A 17,245-nucleotide genomic window follows, 5' to 3' on the forward strand; every position below is an offset into this window, starting at 1 on the left:
TATGGTCTTTTTTTTTTTATAATAATGGACTTTATCATTGAGATCTATTTGGTTAAATTTATTGCTCAACTTGTAACTTAAATCACTCTTTTACTTCAATTCCTTCTTCATATATATATATATATATATATATATATATATATATATATATATATATATATATATATATATATATATATATATATATATATATATATATATATATATATATATATATATATATATATATATATATATATATATATATATATATATATATATATATATATATATATTTGTTATTAGAAACCCTATCAAATTTAGATAATAAAACAAAATTTGGTTTTTCTTATAGTTATTAATTATCTTTTAATGTAACTCATTATAATCAATATAAACATTCTAGCCACTAAGCTTCATTCAATCAACAAAAACATACCATAGCATTGAAGATTTTCGTAACTCATTATCATGACAATTTTAAAACTTGAATTAAATCCAACATATAAAACATAAGATACCATTGATAAAGATTTGTTCACTACCATTAACTTGACAATCTAAGACTCATATTTCATGTAACATCTAAAACAAAAGACGCGCGCGTGCACACACACACACACAAGAAAATACACCCAAGCTATAAAAGAAAAGATATTATTGGTGAAGATTTGCTCTCTATCATAAACTTTGACACTCTAAAATTCAAATTACACCCAATATCTAGAACAAAGTATATTATTGATGAATAATAGATTTACATCTAATTCATTGTTAGCAATCTTGATAAAAAAAAATACATTATGTAATTAATAAACAAGAACCACTTAAACAATATATGCTTGTAAGAATTTGCCTAAGGGTACAATTCACCCAAGAACTAAGAACTCAAACACAAGCACAACTGTAGACCAAAAATGGAGAGAGTATGATCAGAATAACAATGTATTCAATAACTTGGTTCTCACAGAGTACACTAGAAGTGCCTGAATATAAAGGCCTCAGGAGAGCTTCTAGAATGCACAAAAGTTAGCACCATGAAGTGTCATACAACTAAGCACATGTCCACCAGATATGCATTATCCTCCATTAAGCATGGAAGTAAGTGCGGTGATGTGAGGATAACTCTACAAGGGTGGGAAATGCAAAACAGTGTTGTAGACACCATGTGCTGAAATAGAGTTGCGTACTCCTGTGTTGTCAACATGATAACTCAAAAGGTGTGCAAAATCCCAAGTGTCTCACAAATAAAAATAATAAAATAATACAATATAATTAAATAATGCATTAACCTAAGTAAACTTAAGTAAGTCTAAATAGTAAAGTACTTATTTACACCAACACCCCTACCTTAAGTGCAAGTTAGGGGAATGCCTTTAAGCTTGCGAACTAGGATGAAGATGTAGAATGGGTCCCGGCTACTAGGCCATGTAAGGTACCCATGTACATAATGGAATGCAATCTCCCATAAAGCGAGGAAAGAGGGAAAACCTCATGGGAAAAACCCTCCCCCAAAAAGAGAGATAGAGAAGGATGCATCGATGTATTGAGTAATCAGGACCCCCCCATTACGACATACATCAAGTATATACAAAAGATAATGAGAGAAGGAAGAGAGATAGAATAGGCTCCCCCCCCAAAAGAAGAATGCCAACAAGTGAAAACTGCTCCGAGGAAGAAGCTAGTCCAAGAATGTAGAATGGTGTTCCTCCCCTTAGGAAGAAACAATGCCAAAGGTACATTCCTGAAGATGCATGCTAGCCTTGAAACCTACTCAAGTATCCCTGTACTGATGCTGAAGTTCACCCCTTACAACTATGCTGAAAAGAATGAATGCAGATCTAGAAAGGATGTCTGTTGAACTTGTTCCACTGAACCATCTGTCTCCTCTAATGACAAAGAGACCTCCACTAATTGCCGTTCATAAGAATCCACAATCACGCCAACTCGTACAGATTGATCATGTAGAGAATGGACATGAGGGTCAGAGTGAGCCCTTGCAACAACTGTAGAAGAGTCATCATCAATGAGAAGATGTAAGTCCTCAAGTCTGTCTCCTAAGTCAAGTGAAGTTGGAGCTGGAAGACGAGATGTACCATGATGATATGGACCTTTCACTGTGGCAATATAAGCACGTGGACTGGATTTATGTGACCACTCATTGCAACTGTTGATAGAACCCCATGTGTCTGAACCTGTTGAAGCATTATCGCTGGTGTCACTATCAGTTTCCACTGTGTATGATGTGCGGAGAGGAGTAGAGGACAACATTGGAGAACTTTCCTCAAAGTGACATCCTTCTCCAAAAAAATCTCATGAGTCTTGGGATCCATAAGTCTGTAAGCCTTCACATTGTCTTCATAACCAATAAAGGTACAAGGCCTAGATGTCGGTGCCTTGCAACTCCTAGAAGATAGGTTTGCCCATGCTGGACAACCAAAGAGTCTAAGGTGACTCACAAATGGTTTTCTGCCACACCATGCCTCAAAAGGAGTCTTGCCATCTAAGGCTGGATGAGGAGACCTGTTAAGTATGTGAGTAGCACTGCTAATGGCTTCAACTTCTAATGTAGGATCGAGAGACTTGGCCTTTATCATGCAACTTTCCATGGTCTTGAGAGTCCTAATCCTCATAGCTGCAACATCTATCTTGTGTGGGCTGAATGCTAGTGAGTTTTGAAGATCAATTCCCTCAATTCTGCAAAAGTTCTTAAGTCTTCTATCAACATAACGGTTCTCATTGTCCACTCTTAATACCTTGATGGCTTTCCTTGACTTGTGTTCAGCATGAGCCTTGAATTCTTGAAGCTTATGAACTACTTCATTCTTGTGATGAAGGAAGAAGACCCAAGTGAATCTGGAAAAGTCATCAACAAATGTGAGTATGTAGTGGCCTTGGCTGACTAAAGTCACTGCAAATGGTACTGCTAATACCATGTGAACAAGCTAAAGAACAACTAGAGCTCAAGAATACTTCCCTTTATCATACTTCTCCTTGAGATGTGTATCCACTAAACAAGATGAACACTCTCCCTTAGAAAAGCTGATGTTGGGTAGACCTTTGACCATGTGTTTTGAGAAAAGTTGTTGAAGAGCAGAAGTCAAGGTGACCAAACCGCTCATGCCATAAGTTGATGTTTGAATTAGAGTGAGTTAACAAGGCTTGAGAAGAACTCTTAGGCACAAAATGGGAGAAGGAATAAAACCTCTTGTCATCATTGACTTTCCCAACTGCTACCAATGAATCATCTTTAAGATTGTGCACCATCATTGAATTGAGAAGGAACTCAACCTTATGACCATCTCCAAGGTGAGTGATTTGGTAAACTGATACAAGATTAGAGCTTAGACTGGGAACATAGAGAGCATCTTTGAATTCCCCATCTTCCATTTCTACATGTCCTTTCCCTTCAACTTCCATCTTAGCATCATCTCCCACGAAGATGTGTGGTACCTGTGACTGCTTCAATGAAGAAAAATCTTGCTTTGAAGAACCCATGTGGTAGGAGGCACCTGAATCAAGTATCCATTCCGAAGAAGAACATGTGTTGGCCATAAGTGCTTGTCCTTTAACCTTTGAAGAGTTAGGAGTAGAATCCTTGGAAGTACCTAGCACTTGAATCTTATTCTTCTTGAGTAGATTTTCTAACTCATCGATTCTTTTTGTCTTGCAATGATGCTCGTCATGATTTGGCTTTTTACAGTATGCACAAAAGAGTTTGTCCTTCTTGTCATTACTTCCTTTCTTGTTTGAAGAAGAACCACCTTGTTGAGAGGAGTCATTTTGTGTCTCAGATTGTGTTTTCTGCTTCCACTGCTTCTTCTTCTTGTTTTTTCCCCCTTGACTAGATGTATGATCATCACGAGCTACTAACACTTTGGTCTCAGATGACTTGAGAAGGCCAAAATCCACCAAGTGAGATTGTTCAACAATCAACATGTTTGCAAATCCATCAAAGGAAGGCTTCTAGTAAGCAGATCCCATGGTTAGCCTATGAGTATTAAAACTTGAAACAAAGTTGGCGTACTCAGAAGGTAGTTTCTTCAGGATGTGATGAATTAACTTGTCATCCTTCATGGGATTTCCACAATCTTTAAGAAGTGCCCTATACTCATTGACTTTGATGATATAATCCTGAATTGTGTCATAATTCTTAGGATCCAAGAGAAGTAGATCATCCTCAATCTAAAATCCCTTTTCTTCATCCACTTTACCATATAATTGTTCAAGTTTTTCCCAAGCTTCCTTAGATTCTGAACAATTTTTAATGTGAAAGAGAAGATCCCCATGTACACAACTTCTGATTACACCTAAAGCTTGTTGGTCTTGATTTGTCCAATCAATGAGTTCTTTAGCATCAGTAGGTTTGGTAATAGTACCATCAACATATAAACTATATCCTTTTTCCATTAATCTACTCCATGCAATATCTTTCCATGTAGAATAGTTGCGTGAAGTTAGAGGAGGACATTTAAAACCCATGATATAGAAATGAAAGAGTACAATAGAGAGACACAAAAACACACTACACACCCCCCCTTTTCACTCAATCAAAAGACCCCCCCAAAAGAGATGCTTTTGCACTTTATAAGTAGTGTGTTTACAATGGGCCACTTGCCAAAATGAACAAAGTGGACTTTTTGATTTGACTTTTACAACTACCTTATGAGGAGCTAAAATCTATCACTTAAGCACTGTAGCTTAGATGTACAAAAATTCTGAAAAGAATCAAAGCTTTACAATGCCAAAGAAGGCCTAAATCTAAAAGTGAGAAATTGGTCCACACAACCCTAGAATCTGATTTCAGATCTGGAAAGTAGACAAAAAAATATGCACTTTGAAAAAAAATGGAACCTGAAAAAGTGACCGGATGTGCTCGTACAAAGCTTCTGAAGTTGTAAAAGGAAGGATTATGTAGGTACAGTTGCCAAAAAATGCAAATTTTGCAAAATTTGGGCACCAAAACTAGAAAAAAACACCACCATTGGAAAATTCAGGAAATTTTACCTGATTTCAAAAAAAAGTGTACCTGAATCAGAGTCCAGATGTCCAAGTTATGAGCTCGCAAAGTTACGCTGCCAAATTGAAAAGCAATCTAGAGAGGGTTCTGGAGGAGAAACTGCGAGTCTAAATTTGATGATCAAATGGCCGTCAACATAGTTGTAAAATGCCTTGGAATGATGTCCAGACGGGCGTCAAATTTAACAAAGTGTGCTGCTGACGTGAGCAAAAATTCAACACCCTTTAGGTGATGTGGCAGTTGACGTGTCTACCCGTACTGTACAGACATGACACATGGAAAAAAGTACTATTGACATGGTAGTGCTATCTGGTTCCACGGGTGATGTAGCAGTCCGATCAGAGTTGGGTGTCAGTTACAGATGGGCGGCGATGAGGTTGTCCACCGTGGCAGATTGTGGGCGTATTAAATAACGCCATGTGTCGTAGTTTAAATTGTAGCACTGAATGTCGTGTGGCATTTGTCCTTTGTTGGGTGGGAAAGGATCACAGATGGGAGTCTAAATAGTTGCTGGAGACTTTTGAACCCTCTCGAACAACCACAACATTGTGCGGGATCTCCAAAATGCGGGCAGGAAAAGTTTGTGTCGAAAAACACCTCTACGCTCGCCAACCATCAAAAATTTCTCCAGATCAGTGAAAAATAGTTGAACATGCCAGGATCTGGTTAACATGATGTCAAAAAATTAAGCTCGACAGGAAATGGCGTGGCTAGGGTCGTAAACAATCAACGGCCAAAAATTGTTGAAACAACGACGGTCGAAGGTACCAAACGTAAGCGCCAGAAGTGATTTGTAGCAGCTAAAAATTGAGATTTAATCCCACATCGGCTAGGCTGGGGTCTGCAGACTCTTTTAAATGAAAAGGGTCGCAAGACTTATGCAAAGAACAAAGTCCGTCGGTGGATGTGTTGCTGGGCTTTGTATGTTTGGTTGGGTCGACTACAAATATGAATATAGATTTTCCTATCGGTTAATGTGGTCACCGAGAAATTTGTGAAGAAGGGTGTTAGGTTATGCAGTATGGCCCTCTTCGCCAAATAAATAAAATAACTCCCTGCGATCAAATAAAATACCTTTCAAAAATGGCAGATCCGGGGTGTCACAGCCTGGGTTTGCCAAAAAAAATTTCTCTGAAATTTTGCTAATTAACTAATAGAAAATAACTATAGAGAAATCAAATGTGCAGATCTGAATTAATCAAATGAATCTGCGAAAAATAATCATACCTATACTGCAAATCGGGGCCTCCGGGTTCCGATTTGTAAAAAAAAATTGCCTCACAATCGACTTTGAGCCAAGGTAGGTGTGCTTATAGTCGATTTTCACCGGTTTAGCATTCCGAATGCAATGGAGAGGTCAGATCTGGTCCTAGACGCTCCCAATTTTTGCAGCACTCCAGATTTAGGCTGAGGTGATGAAGCAAAGAGGTCTCGAATGGCTTGCGATGAGAAAGTCTCCAAGCTCTGATACCATGTAAGAATTTGCCTAAGGGAAAAATTCACCCAAGAACTAAGAACTCAAACACAAGCACAACTGTAGACCAAAAATGGAGAGAGTATGATCAAAATAACAATGTATTCAATAACTTGGTTCTCACAGAGTACACTAGGAGTGCTTGAATATAAAGGCCTTAGGAGAGCTTCTAGAATGTATAGAAGTTAACACCATGAAGCGTCATACAACCAAGCACATGTCCACCAGAGATGGGTTATCCTCCATTAAGCATGGAAGTAAGTGCGGTGATGTGAGGATAAGTCTAGAAGGGTGGGACATGCAAAATAGTGTTGTAGACACCATGTGCTCAAATAGAGTTGCGTACTTTTGTGTTGTCAACATGACAACTCAAAAGGTGTGCAAACTCCCAAGTGTCTCACAAATAAAAATAATAAAATAATGCAATATAATTAAATAATGCATTAACCTAAGTAAACTTAAGTAAGTGTAAATAGTAAAGTACTTATTTACACCAACAATGCTAATACTCGTATATTATAAGTGTTCAACAATCAAAGTTAAATAAATTTTTTTAGACTTAATTTGTTTCTTACTGTGTATTACCTAAAAACTGCCAAATAAATTAATTGAAACTCTAATAGAATGAACCATATTTCAAATTCACCAAATTGAAACAATTCAAAATTGAAAACATTTTACTTCTTTAATTCATCATGTTGTGTAATGGAATTGACCATGTTAAACTCTTTTCACCAATATTTTTATTTTTTCAATATCTATATTCTCAAGCGACCATATAATACAATTAAAAAATGAATACAATCAGATCTAAAAACTCTATTAAATATCATTCATAATGTTATGACATGAACTAAAATTTCTATAATCCAAATCAAGATCACCATTAAACATTATTCAGTCATATCAGACATTCATCTTAGAATAAACAATTGCACATCAAATGCCATATTCCACACATAAATGTTGAAAATAAAATTACACATTTCATTCACATTATTTTTGTTTAACTTTGTTCATAGTAGACCCTATTTATAAAATTCACCAATTTATTTATTTCAAAGTAAAACATGATCTAAAACAACATTAGCCAAAAAATGCAATTGTCCAATAAAAAACAACATTAAGTATTAATCAGAATTTTGGTCTTAGGATTAGCAAGTGTGCATCGAATGCCATATTCAACATACAAATCTTTGAAAATCCAAACATTGATTGAAATAAGAGGGAACAACAAATAATTGCTTTGTTTAAAAGGAACAAAACCTACTTCATTTTCTCTGGACTCCTCATTGAATCCTCACTGAACACAGATTTCTATTGTAGTAAACATAAATTTTTACTATCCTAACATATATTTCTTTTGTCCTTTATTCAACCTTGACACTCTAATTTTCTCTTTATACTTTACAAAAATATAATAATAATAATCAATAATTATAACACTAATTCTAATTTTTATTTTTATTTAATTATTTTCATGAAAATGAATGGTATTGTGCTTAAGAGTTTAGAATTAGTATTTAATTTATTTTATAAATCTTGATTAATAAAAAAAAAATCACTATACAAGAAATCTAAATAATTTTAGATGAATACTCTATAATATATAATTCATATTGATCACTTGTTGTATAATGCTTTATTAGTCCCTGCCTATATATAGGTAGGGTACTAATGTTTTCACTAGACCCCCCTATTTAATTTATGAAACTCTAAAAATACTCAAGTTCTAAAGTTTGACAAGATTTCTATTTTTAAATTAATTTATGTTAGTTTATTTCTAATTTTCAATTGGTCCATTGTAATTTTGATGGGGTTTTATGTTATTTTCCTAGTTCAAAAATTCAGAAATACATCTCTTTGAATAGACAACATTAATTGCACTTAATAGTACTCTATAAGGAATGCATTGCTAGTTGTCTGATCAAATCTTCACCATCCAAAAAGGCAAGTGTATAATGTGACTATACCTGGTGGGACATGCAAACACGTGTAGGTCCCCTATCCCAACAACATCCAAACTTTTCTGACTCTACCTGTGAGGGAATTAAAACCACTTTGTTTTTTTGTCAAACATTGAATTTTTTTTATTTACACACAACGACGTGTGAGATAGATATATTAAGTATAGTTTTATATTTATTTTAAAAGTAAAAATTGTTTTTTTTTTTATCAATAAATGGCCAAGGCCTTGAATTTATTGATCAATAATTTTTTTAAAATTATAATAAAATCTACTGTTCAAACGAGCATTGGTAGGAAAGAGTGGGGAAGAAAACCTCCAGTCTGGCCTAGGACCATATTCCTTTATTATTTACACCATAAAAGGGGCATACCCCAATCAGATTATCACAATTGACGTTATAATAACATAGAATCTCATAATTTAATGAGTACAATTAATCAAATGATTGATATATATAGCTGAGACCTTTTGCTAATGAGCCATTCCAGCCACTACGTTTTACTTCCTTCCATAACTAGACGAAACATTCATCCCTACCTTACTGACTTGTCAACCTGTGTGGTTAGTGGTAGTGCTATATTTATTTTCAAGACATAAAAGGAACCTTGGCAAGATTATGCTAATTCCCTTATCTTAGGATTATTACTATATCCTACTATACTTGAAATGAAGCTTACCAACTCATCCAAATAAAATTACCCCAACTCAATTAACTAAATCCATACAAATTTCAGCAAAGTAGTTAGTATTAAATCCCTACCATATACATTATATATGTGCTTGTAATTAAAAATGATACTATCTTAAAAATTCTTTAGAATGCTAAACTATGATAAACTTCAGCATGCTTATTACATGAAAATGACAAAACTAAACCTCAGCTACTTTGTGGAGCCAAAAGAATTAGAAGAATTAGTCTCAGTCTACTAGAGCATCACAACTTACATCTAGACTTAATCTATTTAAAGAACTAGAGATCAAATAGGGCAGACTGAATTAACTACTGTTAGAGCCAATTGATACCTTGATTACTTAGCTCCACAACCCAACTTTACTATTTCCAATATTCAATAATTTAAAATAAAACAGAGCTGAGTCCCAAACTATCAAACCCTTCGAATTAGGAATGAAAACACATAGTGATCCACTAAATACAAATAACTTGGTCTACCATGAATAAATTTAATACATGAAATTCAAAAATCTGCTTGTTCGAACAACATAAATCTATATCTAAATTTCCAAACCAACTTTCCATGCATCAAGCCTAATGCATTACTAGATAACTCATAATGAAATGAAAGTTCAGATAAACTTAATACAAGAAATGAAGCCTTCAAAAGAGATGAATAATTCATACTAATGATTATTATTTAAGTTCATACTGAGAGCAGATAATTATAATTATACCCAAACATCTAATAATCCAGAAAACACAGAGACTATCTGTTCCTTGATTACATACTAGAATCAACCTTTAGTAGCTTTTCATCTTAACTAAAAGAGCCTAAAAAAGGGCTGGCATATACTTATCTAGAATGATGTGAAAAAATGACAAGATCTATTAAGCTAACCGCATATTTGAAAACCAAGAATCCCTAACAAATCTCCCAAATTTCGAGGGAGATATTACATCTTAGCCCAACCAACACACTAGAGCAAAACAAATTGAGAATCCAAAACCATTGAAACTTGAGAACTCCTTATTTCTTCTAGAACACCATAATCACTTTTGTAATGTCATTCAGGTCTTTAGACTGAAAATGAGGGTTAAATTTGAATGAAGATCTTGCTCTGCTAGTCTTCTCAATATTGGGAGTGCAGAAATCCAACATATCCAAATTACCAAAACCCACTCCAGGGTGGATATAAGCCTTGAAAAGGCAGAGATAATCACTAAGCCATTTGAGGCCTTGATCTAGTGTGATCTTTCTCTAGTGAAGGAGGAAATGGAATCAGGATTCCATCTTAGGCCAAGCCAAATTGAATGTAGCCATATCCCTAATTACTATGGCAAGCCTCCTAAGAATGTTTGCCACAACCATACTTCCTGGTAGGTGATTCATATACATTTTCGAGAGAGGCACACATAAATTTTTATCCAAACTCATGATTACTTTGAAAACACCATGATACCAAGTAGAATCGAAGATGTTAAAACAGAGTCTTACTATAGTCCATTTGGAGATCCCGACTTTGTCCATGCATCCAATGAATATGCCAATGATATCGCTATTCGTTCTACAAGTGAAATCATAGTTGAAAAAACCTTCACCAATAGCCCTACTTACTACAATGTGAGTCATCTCATCAACTGGCTTAAGAATTTGACTCCATCTTTCAGGTTTGATGTTGCCTTGAAAGGCCATAGTGCAAACCTCGGCGGTATGAAAAACACATATATTTGAATACATGTCTGTAAAGTGACAAACCGAATGACATAGACAAGGCACTATAAAAAGAAGAATAAGACAGGACAACGATTTCTCTAGAAGGTGCTCCACTGTTCTGCACTAACTAAGATGCTTGACGTCATTGGAGAATCATGAGGTAGATAAGCTACCATTAAAAGACATGCATCATTGCAAGCAGTGACAAAACCTAAATGATTATTGAAACTAATCATTATTTATCCTATAATTTAAAGAACCCTATGAGAACATTAAAATGCTACTAAGACTTAAAAAGGAACCAACCCTAAACCACCTAACTCTTATGTACCTATGGGAAGTATAAGGAACAAGAACACTAATTAACAAGAAACCCCAAACCACCTATCCTTATAAGTGGTTATCCTAAATAAGCTATCTAGGTAATATCTACATCGAGACACTGAGTACTTATAGACTAGACTTGAAGCATAAAAGTAAAAATTGTTAATGATTTGAAAGGTAAAATATTTTTTACTTTTAGTTTAATTAATATTTTAGCTAAGACTAATAAAGATATTATAAATATTTAGCATTTGTAAATAATATTTTTGAAACTTTAATAATATCTAAAAATAAATAAATTATATACTATTATGACTCAATTTTTCATATTGATCAAAATCATTAAATAGTTTATATATATATAGTAAAATTTAATTCTCGTTAATCTATAAATTTATTTATTATTTAACTAAGTTAAAAAATTAAATCTATAAAATCATTGAAAATTTATGTTGTATGTAGAGTTTTTCAATATTTCTATTATGGGTCAAAATTTAATTTTCGCTAAAAATAAATATTAAGACAAATAAGTCTAATATATTTCAATGTTTTCATATTTCACGATGAAAAGTGAATGAAATATAAATAAATATGCATTAAGAAATTAAATATATAAGCCTAACATAAATTTAATTGAAATAGTAGTAATAAGTAACATTGAGCAATATTTATTTCAACCTATTGGACTATATTTTTATTTACAAATATAGTAATGTAAACTAATACAAGCTTTAAATGTCTTATATAGTACAAGTCAAATTTAACTTTTCACATATACATCACATCAAGATTTAGTATATTAACCATATGATTCACACAATTTTCCTAAACTTAATTTTTATATATCTATAAATTAATAAAAATTAACTTAATATTGTTACATAATTATAATCAAATATATTTTATAATACATAAATGTTAATCTTTTCTATAAAAAAATCAAATAAATATCTAGAACTAATATCAAAATATTAATATTGTATATTCACATATTATATCTCTAACTAATATTACATATATTTAGTTATAATAATTTCTCATACTTTAACAGTAGGCAGGGACTCGTGCTCGATAGAGCTCTTATTAAATATTAAATAATTTACAAAATTATTTTCAAAGTCTAAAACTTAGAAAACCATAAACATTGTACTCTACAAAAGCAAAGAATTATATCGAATTTTGTTATATTATATTAATATTTACGTTTATATAAAATGAAATCACATACAATTTTTTTGGCTAAAATTATACAATATGGTATTCTTAAAGCATTTCTATATCACAAATTGGTTTAAACCAACAAGAATGCAAATAAATAATATTTTTTATGGAAAAAATAAATAATATAAATTTAAACTTTATAAATAAATATTTGGATAATGAAAAAAAAGAGAAAGATTTTCATTAGTTAACATTTATTGAGTATTGAGATAAAGTGAATGCAATAGTATTGACAAGTACAATAATAATTTGTAATTATTTTATTGGTTGTGCAATTATTGAAATAAATAAAGGTACAAATTAAGTTATAATGTGAAGGCACCTACTACAGTGTAACTTATTTGCATTGTCAAAAGTTGTGCCAAGTCCTACTCGTGCTCGACTTCTCTGCTATGCAATGAAATAGGGAATGGTGATGTGACCAGGATGACATGAGTCAAATTTGACCTACATGACTTCCGATATGTTCCCACCAAATTTTCCTTAAGCTTAGCATAATGTTTATAACTAGTTCATTTTCTTTATTGTAAGCAATTTAATTTTAATTGATAAAGTTTGTTGTGCAAAAAATTAAAGGATTTTTTTCAAAGTTATTTTTTTTCAAATATGATATTATATTAAAGTCATAATTTTTTTTGATGAATAGTCGTTTTCTATTAATAAAAATATACTAAGAGTACAATTCACAAAAAAGGGGGCCGAGGGTACAAGATCACCCCTCAAGAGTTCACACGACCAAAGTCAGAATCAAATACTATTCATTAAAAAAACCATATAAGAAGCAAGTCCTCAGTCAACTAAAGCAGTGCCAGATGAGGGGGGAAAGTCGTAAATTTTAATAAAATATTAATATTATATTTTATATTTTGAATTGTAAGTATTATTATTATTAATGATAAAGTGATAATTTTGTTTTGTTTTAGTTATTTATCCTATTTTGTAATACTTATGACAATTTTATATTCTTATTATTTAAAAAATTAATTCGTCTATTTATCAAATTGTATCTATTGGTATATATATTTTAGAAATTTATTGTTATATATTTCAGATATTTATATTTAAAATAAAAGTTTGTAAGTAAAAAAAACTAAATTCATAAAATTAAAAAATATGATTTTATTTTCTTTACTGTTTAATATCATATTAATTGAAAATTATTTTTTTATTTTTTTAAAGAACTTATTGTGGTATGTTTTTATTAAAATAAAAGCTAAAATTAAATTCATAAAATTAAAAAATATGATTTCATTTTTTCCCCTATGCAATATCATATTAATTCAAAAGATTTTTATTTTATTTAAAATTTTTTTTACTGTGGTATATTTTTATTATAAGTATAGATTTTAGGCACTATCTATGCAGCAACATATTTGCACCTTGGTAAAAATACATATTGCTAACAAACAATAGTATGTTAGCAATTATGTTATTTAATAGTAAGTGTTTGCAAATTACTAACACATTTTTTTTTATCGATAATAGGTTTTCTGTATTAATTAGAAAAACATAAGTACATAACTTCCATAATGGATTGAGTCCTACCATCATCAACCTCTTCTACCCTTCAAGCATACATTCTTTCTTCCCCTTTTATAGCTAATTTTCATCTATTAGCCTTTCCTCTATTTTAGAACTATACAGTCTAAATTTTTACATACTACAAATTCATCCATAAAAACATTTATATTAGCTCATACTTGAGCTCTATCTCTCATATGTTGCATTTTCATCTATCTGCAATTTTGACTATACAAAACTCAAACCTGGTTTTCCTTCAAATTCATATAGTTGACTGAAGTTCTCTATCTTTTATGCTCTCTCTTTCTCGTCATCTCCATGCAAACTCAAAAATTTTGCTCATTCCCTTCATCGCTTGGCTATCGTCCTCAAAATTATATATTTTTTATCTACCGTGCCTCATCCCTTCATCTCTGTCCGATCCTGCCAAGAGCCTCCACTGCTTCTTTTGCAACGAGGAACATTCCTCCATACCCTGACAAATGGATCTTGCTCTAACTGTTCCACATGCCCCAGTTCCCTCACTACTCTATGCCAGGCATCCTCTACTTTCCTATACATTAGGGTTTTATCAACTTGTGCTTTCTAGTGCAAAAAGGGCATGTAGCTGAAGCATCGAGCATCATCCTTGTCAACAAAACACTCACTGATATCTTTCCCAATACCTAGAATCAACAACTCCATGATTGATTCTAGTCTATCTAGCATATCCTCTACAAACAATGCTCGTGTTACCGATTCCACTTTGTAGGTGCTCTTGTTCAGCTCCAAACCCCATGCAATGAAGACTAAAATCATGTCCAGGTTTGTGCGCCTTTTTATAGCTCTTTCTTGGAACTGGTCTCCAATAACCTCCAACACAACTGAGATCATCTCCTTTGTTTTTATTTTTAGTAAACCTTTAACTCGTTCCCATCTTGCAGGTTCCTTGAAAGCTCTTAGTTGTTTGTTTGAATCAACTAAAAAAAGTGACCTCCATCTTCATTTTCTTCTTCCTTAAAAAAATAAAATAAGAAATCCTTACTTTCTTACCACACTTTGTCTTTGCTGCTAGTAATATAACCACTCTTGTTGTTCTATACTCTTCCCTTCACACGCTTTGTCTGTCACCTCACAATTAATTCTTCTCGAAGTTTAGGAATGCCGCCGAAAACCACCATCATATCCATTTGGGCAGTCTTTAATTTGTCTCATAATTACAATTTTACATCACATCTCCCACCATCTTTATAGATGTGCCATTACTTTACTATAATAACTCTTGTTGCGGATAGTTGCTGAAGTTCTCCAACATCACTTCTCCAATATTGGATAAATTTATCGCCTCTCTAAAGTGTGGCTAATTTTAAAGTTCGTGAACTTATCCAAATATTTAATAATTTCATCTATTTGGCTTTGTAAATACCAAGTTTGTGAATGTCTCATTTAAAACATACTGACTATGATCTCTGAATCTTTTTCCAAATGAAAATTATTGGCCCTCAGCTTGGGCATCGACTACGGTGCAACTTATTTGCATCGTCGAAAGTTGTGCCAAGTTGTGCTCGTGCTCGACTTCTATGGGCTTAAACATTGCATGACACTATCTACGCAATAGCATATTTGCACTTTGGTAAAAAAAATATTGTTAACAAACAATAGTATGTTAGTGATAATGTTAGCTAATTACATTAATATGTATTAGTAATCTGCAAACACTTACAATTAAGTAACATAATTGCTAACATACTATTGTTTGTTAGTAATATGTTTTTTTACCAAGGTGCAAATATAAAACACATTGCTAATAAACAATAGTATGTTAGCTAATTGTATAATATGTGTTAGTAATTAGGGGAAATGTTGCAAGTAATTACTTTTCGAGGATAGGCTAATAGGATTTTCTCTTCATGGGATTGTTTGATTCAAAGAAATTGGTTAGATGTGAAAATTAACTGGTATAATGATGGAAGTAGGAGAGTGGACAAAACAAAAGGTAGGGAGAATGCAATTTGAATACCGTTGGATGAAGGTTGGATAAAAAATAACTTCAACGAAGCCTCTAAAATTAACTCGTGGGTTTCAAGAGCAAGGGCCATTGCAAGAAAGGCTAATGGGGAGGTTAAAGCCATAACATTAGACATAAAACTGGATGGAACTAATAATGTAGCGGAATCTCATGCAACTCTCCTAGCCATGCAACTAGGAGCCAAGTTGAGGGCTCTGTTGAAGCAACAACATATTTGCACTTTGGTAAAAAAACATATTGTTAATGTAAACAATAGTATATTAGCAATCATATTAGCTAATTGTATTAATATGTTTTCTTACCAAGGTGCAAATATGTGGCTGATGTAGAGGTGTCCAACCAGCCTATTCTTTCAAATTTCACCATTCGATCCTTTTGTTAGGGCTGCTCATATTGGGAATATTGTATGACAGACGATGGAATGTATTCAATTCGGAAAGATATCCTTCAAGAAAAATCAGTGGGCAAAGAGAACACACAGCTTTTCGTAGCATATAGTCAGGAAGCCTGGAATTTGACGGTCACCATATCTAGCACTTGGAGGCCACTTGGACGGTCACCCTATGCTGAAATTTGAAATTTGAAAGAATGGGCTGATTGGATATGAAGTAGTAGATGAAACAAACAACGAGCATATGTGAAAAAAGCAAGACACCAATTCTTGCTTGGGCACCATTAGTGTAAATGGTCAAGCGTTGCAGCTATTAGAAAATGTGCGTTTCTACCATATGCCCTACAACATGGTTGAGACTGGCAACTTCTTTTCAACTTAGAGGAAGCAGCGGAGTAAAATTAGGTTTCGAAGGGGGGCAAAGCTTTTCCATCTGTAAATGGAACAATAGTGATAATAATTTTGGGCAATACCAATGGAATCTTAGATACCCGTCCTTCTGTACTTCAACAGTGCATGCTATTCGTGCTGCAGAAATTCCACCATTGATTTCGTCCATTGTTAGGTACCGATTTAGGAGATATTCAGCGGTTCGCAAGGGTCAAGTTCAGGTCATTTCTCTTAAACTTTTCACCTGCAATGAAATTTTGATTCTGTTTTGAGAAATAAGAACATATTTTATCAGGCATTTGTGGGTACACAACAAGGCTTTCATGTTGTTTGCTAATTTCTGTTGTTATAGCCATGCTTGATTGCTGAGCAAAATTGCATGCGAGGATGCTCCTTTAATCTTTGCTTTTACTTTTCAATATTTATTTGTGGTTATATCATAGTATTTTCCAATTACCAGCTTGGGTTCGAACCTAGGTTCTTCTGACGACTGTGTTATGTATCTTATACATTTATTGCCTCAAACAAACTTTAGCAAAGGGAAGTCAGAAAAACAGG

General features: G+C 33.1%; 1 protein-coding gene across 2 annotated transcripts in view; it reads left to right on the top strand.

Moving 5' to 3' along the window:
* Positions 1–16,217: 16,217 nt before the first annotated feature.
* LOC149570992 (uncharacterized) overlaps positions 16,218–17,245 on the top strand; it is a 97,884-nt gene continuing 96,856 nt past the window's right edge. The window contains exon 1 of one of the 2 annotated variants that reach the window (XM_089812555.1): positions 16,218–16,908. In XM_089812555.1, the coding sequence (XP_089668681.1) occupies positions 16,618–16,908 (291 nt within the window). In that variant the 5' untranslated portion in view covers positions 16,218–16,617. The remainder of the gene's footprint in view (positions 16,909–17,245) is intronic. The other variant, XM_089812556.1, reaches the window with a different exon arrangement.

The sequence above is a fragment of the Cupressus sempervirens genome, chromosome 2, assembly GCF_028749045.1.
Source record: "Cupressus sempervirens isolate cs-2001-9-10 chromosome 2, ASM2874904v1, whole genome shotgun sequence".
Taxonomy (NCBI): Eukaryota; Viridiplantae; Streptophyta; class Pinopsida; order Cupressales; family Cupressaceae; genus Cupressus; species Cupressus sempervirens.